This window comes from Limulus polyphemus, unplaced genomic scaffold (genome assembly GCF_000517525.1).
Source record: "Limulus polyphemus unplaced genomic scaffold, Limulus_polyphemus-2.1.2 Scaffold4150, whole genome shotgun sequence".
NCBI lineage: Eukaryota > Metazoa > Arthropoda > Merostomata > Xiphosura > Limulidae > Limulus > Limulus polyphemus.
Window position 1 is genome coordinate 52,303 of NW_013669760.1, and position 7,687 is coordinate 59,989.

The 7,687-nt window shown below is 33.4% G+C and overlaps 1 protein-coding gene across 1 annotated transcript in view; it reads right to left on the reverse strand.

Annotated features, from left to right (window-relative positions):
• Positions 1-7,687, reverse strand: part of LOC106470663 (Down syndrome cell adhesion molecule-like protein Dscam2) — a 56,417-nt gene that overhangs the window by 25,092 nt on the left and 23,638 nt on the right. Inside the window, exons 10-16 of the mRNA XM_022399304.1 lie at positions 7,044-7,163; positions 4,870-5,043; positions 4,042-4,189; positions 3,505-3,653; positions 3,095-3,235; positions 2,420-2,587; positions 489-541 (exon numbers count right to left, since the gene is read on the reverse strand). Coding sequence (XP_022255012.1) covers positions 489-541; positions 2,420-2,587; positions 3,095-3,235; positions 3,505-3,653; positions 4,042-4,189; positions 4,870-5,043; positions 7,044-7,163 — 953 coding nt within the window. The remainder of the gene's footprint in view (positions 1-488; positions 542-2,419; positions 2,588-3,094; positions 3,236-3,504; positions 3,654-4,041; positions 4,190-4,869; positions 5,044-7,043; positions 7,164-7,687) is intronic.

The following is a 7,687-nucleotide window of genomic DNA, read 5'->3' on the forward strand; positions in this document are numbered from 1 at the left end:
GAACCATTTAGAAACGTTTATAAACTATATACAGACATTCATGAAACTCTGTAGGGACAATAATTGAACTATTTAGAAACGTTTATAAACTATATAGAGACATTCATGAAACTCTGTAGGGACAATAATTGAACCATTTAGAAACGTTTATAAACTATATACAGACATTCATGAAACTCTGTAGGGACAATAATTGAACTATTTAGAAACGTTTATAAACTATATAGAGACATTCATGAAACTCTGTAGGGACAATAATTGAACCATTTATAAACGTTCATAAACTATATAGAGATATTCATGAAACTCTGTAGGGACAATAATTGAACTATTTAGAAACGTTTATAAACTATATAGAGACATTCATGAAACTCTGTAGGGACAATAATTGAACCATTTAGAAACGTTCGTTAAATGATGTACGGTGAAGGTATAATGACTGAACGATCTATGAACGTTCATAAAGCGTTTAGGGGAATTTATTATACACTGAGGAGACATTTATAAGGATTATGAACAATTAAATCATGAGTCATAAACACTGGAAGGATAACAAGTATATAACGTAAAGTACATTTAAACTTGGATTTAAATAATGCTGTAATAAAACGTATACTTGATTATATAGCATACCACATTTCTCTAAGTTCAGTCTTTATATGGTCTGTGTTATTAAAGTATTTTATCTAACAGTCTAGTTGAACTACCTATGTGTTTAGGTTGGTCTGTGTTATTAAACTATTTTATCTAACAGTCTAGACAAACTACCTACATGTTTAGGTTGGTCTGTGTTATTAAAGTATTTTATCTAACGGTCTAGATAAACTACCTACATGTTTAGGTTGGTCTGTGTTATTAAACTATTTTATCTAACAGTCTAGACAAACTACCTACATGTTTAGGTTGGTCTGTGTTATTAAAGTATTTTATCTAACGGTCTAGACAAACTACCTACATGTTTAGGTTGGTCTGTGTTATTAAAGTATTTTATCTAACAGTCTAGACAAACTACCTACATGTTTAGGTTGGTCTGTGTTATTAAAGTATTTTATCTAACAGTCTACTTAAACTGTATATGTTCAGGTTGGTCTGTATTATTAAAGTATTTTATCTAACAGTCTACTTGAACTACCTACGTGTTCAGGTTGGTCTGTGTTATTAAAGTATTTTATCTAACGGTCTAGATAAACTACCTACATGTTTAGGTTGGTCTGTGTTATTAAGGTATTTTATCTAACGGTCTACTTGAACTACCTATGTGTTCAGGTTGGTCTGTGTTATTAAAGTATTTTATCTAACAGTCTACTTAAACTGTACGTGTTCAGGTTGGTGTGTGTTAAAATATTTTATCTAACAGTCTAGACAAACTACCTATGTGTTCAGGTTGGTGTGTGTTAAAATATTTTATTTAACAGTCTAGACAAACTACCTGTATGCTCAGGTTGGTGTGTGTTAAAGTATTTTATCTAACAGTCTAGTTAAACTGTTTATGTTCAGGTTGGTCTGTGTTATTAAAGTATTTTATCTAACAGTCTAGACAAACTACCTACATGTTCAGGTTGGTGTGTTATTAAAGTATTTTATCTAACAGTCTACTTGAACTACCTATGTGTTCAGGTTGGTCTGTGTTATTAAAGTATTTTATCTAACAGTCTACTTAAACTGTTTATGTTCAGGTTGGTCTGTGTTAAACTATTTTATCTAACAGTCTAGACAAGCTGTATGTGTTCAGGTTGGTCTGTGTTAAAGTATTTTATCTAACAGTCTAGTTAAACTGTATGTGTTCAGGTTGGTCTGTGTTAAAGTATTTTATCTAACAGTCTAGTTAAACTGTTTATGTTCAGGTTGGTCTGTGTTATTAAAGTATTTTATCTAACAGTCTAGACAAACTACCTACATGTTCAGGTTGGTGTGTTATTAAAGTATTTTATCTAGACAAGCTGTATGTGTTCGGGTTGGTCTGTGTTAAACTATTTTATCTAACAGTCTAGACAAGCTGTATGTGTTCAGGTTGGTCTGTGTTAAACTATTTTATCTAACAGTCTAGTTAAACTACCTATGTGTTCAGGTTGGTGTGTGTTAAAGTATTTTATCTAACAGTCTAGACAGACTACCTACTGTATATGTTCAGGTTGTCCTGTGTTAAAGTATTTTATCTAACTGTTTACTTAAACTACCTATATGTTCAGGTTGTCCTGTGTTAAAGTATTTTATCTAACAGTCTAGACAAGCTGTATGTGTTTAGGTTGGTGTGTGTTAAAGTATTTTATCTAACAGTCTAGACAAACTACCTATATGTTCAGGTTGTCCTGTGTTAAAGTATTTTATCTAACTGTTTACTTAAACTACCTATATGTTCAGGTTGTCCTGTGTTAGACTATTGGTTTTTGCTTTTTCCATGTGGCACGTCGTTATATACCTTCTATGTCTGTACTGGCCTTGAACTCCTCACTGAACTCACTACGGCCCATGGCGTTCTCGGCCAGTAGTTGGAAGGAGTACCTGGTGGCTGGGATCAGTCCTTTGACTGCAACTTTAGTATCTGGAGCCAGAATAACAATTTTTTCTCGGTTCTTATGGTCCGTTTCTGCAAGTGTTAGAAGAAATTTAAATTTCTTCTCCTGATGATAAACAATGGTAATGTGACATCAAAAACAATATTAGTTAATTATTTAAATACTTCATTAATATTAACATTTCTCACCCAATGAGGTATGCTATATTATTTCTCGATTGTTCCTGATATTAATACTTTTTAATTTCTATTTTTTGCTTTTATTATTGTAAATACTTTGCATTGTTAATTTAATATTTTTATTTTGAACTAACCGAGAAAATTGTGAGACATTATTGGGTTTACGGCTGAAAATATCTTTAACTGTGAGGATACCCAACTGACGAAACCACATTCTAATCGTTATCAGTAAGACGAAAGTACAGAATATTTGATTATTAGCTTTATTTTTTACCGGGTTGATAATTAGTTTCACTCTGAATGGGTAGTTGGCTGTGATTGTTATTTAATTGTCGTAAAAAAACCACAAACGGATGTTTCCTTATTCATGTCTAATTGATGGTCTATCCACCCATTCACCTATCTTACCACCTTCCTTCCAGTACACAAGTACATAACGTGTGATTGGGCTGTTTCCTGAGTATGGAGGCGACCAGGATAACGTCACTTTTCTACTTTCTATAAGAGAGGAGGTGATCTTAGACGGCCTGTCTGGAGGTTCTGGTGAAGAAAAATAAACTAGTTCAGTTTGTACTTAATCGAAATATAGTTTAGTAAATAACTTAGAAGTTGTTGAATCCAACGTATATCCAGGTTGTTAGATAGGTATAACTAGAAACGTTGTAGTACCTATATGTTTATTATTTACACACGACTATGTTATTGTAAGTATAACACATGTATGTTTAGTATTTACACACGACTAAGTTATTTTATGCGTTACACATGTACCAAGCTGATTAAACAGCTCTTGAATGAACAAAGCTTACCTTGCACGATTATCTGGATATTCATTTCATCTCTCCCAAAGTTATTGGAACCTAAACAGGTGAATAACGAAGAATCTCTCCTGTCTGCTGACTGTACCTGAAGCTGTGACGTCATCCCATCATCAGTTAACGTTTGGGTAATATCATATCTAAGGTAGGAAAATGGCTTCAGGTTTGGGTTTTTATCAAATAATCCAGTGCTAGAAGTATCGTACTGAAATATTAGTGTCATTACATACAGTTTAAGACTTCAGTCTACTCTATCATCAGTTCTGGAAGTATCGTACTAAAATATTAGTTTCATTACATACGGTTTAATATATCAGTCTATTCTATCATCAGTTCTGGAAGTATCGTACTAAAATATTAGTTTCATTACATACGGTTTAATATATCAGTCTATTCTATCATCAGTTCTGGAAGTATCGTACTAAAATATTAGTTTTATTACATACGGTTTAATACTTCAGTCTACTCTATCATTAGTCCTAGAAGTATCGTACTAAAATATTAGTTTCATTAATTTTATATTCTCACCTCCTGTCGAACCTGAAATCTAGATTCTCTCCATCTTTCTTCCACTTGACTGTCAGGGGATGATCTCCAAATAACTGACAAGTAACCTGGAGAAGCTGACCTTTCCGGATTGTTTCCGCCTTAAACTTATTTGGAAAGTAAGCAGGAACTAGATTTAGAGGAAACTTAGTGTTACATATTTCAAACACTAGACTACAAAGGTTGAGCGTAAAACAGGCAACAGATTCAGTAACTAGACAGTACACGTGTACAGTGTAGACAGACAACAGATTCAGTAACTAGACAGTACACGTGTACAGTGTAGACAGACAACAGATTCAGTAACTAGACAGTACACGTGTACAGTGAAGAACAATTCAATGTCCTTCCTTTGTTAAATCACCCAAGACTGAACACAGTACTCCAAATTAGGCCTAACCAATAACCTATACAACGAAATTATAACCTCTTTACATTTATATTCAGTATTTCTGTAGATAAAACATAAAATCCTATTTGCAACAGCACATTGCTTGGATGGTTTAAGAGACTGATCAACCAGAACACCAAGATTATTTTCTTCTGTAACACTGCTAAAGTTATTCTCATTAGGATTATATTTGTAATTCAAATTATGATGCATTAAATAAAATAATTCACCCATTCCACCAAAACAATGGCAACTTAAGACTGAAACCAAAGCGTAAGGGAATCTACCATTATATTAAATCTACTAAAATCACTAGGAGATGGCGCTAGTATACTCAATAAATTTGTTCGTCAGGATTTAAATAAAACTAAGATTTTTTCAAGATATAAAAATCCATATCAGTAAATATGTGAACTCACCCTTGACATGCAACTCTATCACTGTGCTAAGTCCAGATCCTATTTCATTGGCTGCCTGACACATATACAAACCGGCGTCGTCTTTTTCTACCTTTCGAATGGCCAGAGAACCGTTGGCCATGACGTTTATGTGCGCATTGGTGCGTAATGAGACATATTCACTGGACATTGACCCTGAAGACAAGACAGAAATGTAATCATACTCTTAAAACGACGAAACATTACTACTTCTAATTGTATAGGTACATGTTGTTGTCTTTCCTATTTGTTATTACTAAACCCGTTTGTCTTAGTTTCAAACCAAATATTGTTTGACTTCAATACCTTGTCTTGCGAAACATTTTAAACATAAACTTTAAACATGTGATTACCATATTAGCCTATTTCTTGTAACACGTGACTAATATGTTTACCCGTTTTTTGTAACACGTGACTAATATGTTAACCCATTTCTTGTAGCACGTGACTAATATGTTTTCCCATTTCTTACAACACGAGACTAATATGTTAACCCATTTCTTACAACACTTGAATGACATGTTTACCCATTTCTTGCCACTGGCGACTAATATGTTTACCCATTTCTTGTAACACGTGACTAATATGTTTACCCATTTCTTGTAACACGTGACTAATATGTTTCCCATTTCTTGTAGCACGTGACTAATTTCTTTACCAATTTCTTGTAGCACGTGACTAATATGTTAACCCATTTCTTACAACACATGACTAATATCTTTACCCATTTCTTACCACTCGCGATTAATATGTTAACCCATTTCTTACTACACATGACTAATATCTTTACCCATTTCTTACCACTCGCGATTAATATGTTAACCCATTTCTTACAACACGAGACTAATATCTTTACCCATTTCTTGTAACACGAGACTAATATCTTTACCCATTTCTTACCACTCGCGACTAATATGTTAACCTATTTCTTAAAACACGAGACTAATATCTTTACCCATTTCTCGCCACTCGCGACTAATATGTTAACCCATTTCTTGCCACTCGCGACTAATATGTTTACCCATTTCTTGTAATACGTGACTAATATGTTAACCCATTTCTTGTAACACGTGACTATGTTTCCCATTTCTTGTAGCACGTGACTAATATGTTAACCCATTTCTTGCCACTCGCGACAAATATGTTAACCCATTTCTTGCCACTCGCGACTAATATGTTAACCAATTTCTTGCAGCACGTGATTAATATATTCACACACTTCTTGCTACACGTGATTAATATATTCACACATTTCTTGCCACACGTATCTCACGTATATGCTGATGAGCGATTTTCCATATTCATGAAAATATACAAGTATCCCCCCCCCCGCCACTCACACAGACATTGGCACAGCAGTAAGCTTAAAGGCTTATAATGCTAAATCCTTGTTTCGACTACTCACGGTGGACACAATGCAAATAGCCTGTTGTGTAGCTTTAGGCTTAACAACAACTAACCAACCAGCTGTAATTTTTCTTTTGGAAATGGTTTCTTACCTTACGCTAAATAAACTGTTGTAGTTAGAAAACTTGCTAACTCTAACATGACAGAAATGACGTTTTTAGCCGGCCACTAAAAGTTCCATCTCAAAAATATACTGGTTTCATTTCGGACAAAATTTTCATTGAAACCAGCACTTTGCCCACTGTTAGGATCGTACTCAGAATGTTAGCGCTATAAATCCTCAAGCTACTTCAGAGTCGTTGTGAAAGCAGCTGTTTGAATATAAAATATGATGCTTTTTTATTAGGCTAAATAACAAGTCCAAGACGTGAAGTCTGGGCTAACTTGATGCACATTGTTTTAAAGTCTGATAAAAGCTGAAAGGAACATTGGGATAAGAGTATCGGAAACTGATCTTTATTAAGCCACAGTGCTGCCGCTGCTGGCAAGTTTTTCAAATAATGGTTTACAAAGAACGTTTTACAACAACGAGATATAAAGAAGCAGCAGAAAAACGACTCCAGTCTTTTTTTCAATGTGCCCCTGGTGGCTGTCTGGGAGTTATAACCTTAAATATCGAGTTTCGAGGCTCGCAGTGGGCACAACACAGTTAATCCATTGTATAGCTTTGTGCTTAATAACAAATAAAACTTTTCATTGTGACAGCAACGTCAAAGAAGGGTGTTTTGTAATATATCAATATTGATTACCTCTAAGCCTCTTCCAGGTAATTCCTGGTTGAGGGAACCCTTCAGCCTGACAGTTGATGATGACGTCATTATTTAGGATTGCCGAAGTCTCAGTGGGTTCACTGATCCATCTAGGGGGAGCTGCGGTAAAAAGCAGAAATACGCGTTAAACAATAGTTGGATGTATTTTGTCGTTCAAGTAACACATGAAATGTTAGACACAAAAATTAAATTTTTTATTACCTAGATATATTATTGATGCAACAAATGATTTTTTATTGTCTGGATATATTATTGATGCTACAAGTGATTTTTTTATTATCTAAATATATTATTGATACAACAAATGACTTTTTCTTGTTTGGATATATTATTGGTACAACAAATGATTTTTTATTGTTTGGATATATTATTGATACAACAAATGATTTTTTCTTGTTTGGATATATTATTGGTACAACAAATGATTTTTTATTGTTTGGATATATTATTGATACAACAAATGATTTTTTATGATTTGGATATATTATTGATACAACAAATGATTTTTTATTATTTGGATATATTATTGATACAACAAATGATTTTTTATTATTTGGATATATTATTGATACAACAAATGATTTTTTATTGTCTGGATATATTATTGATACAACAAATGATTT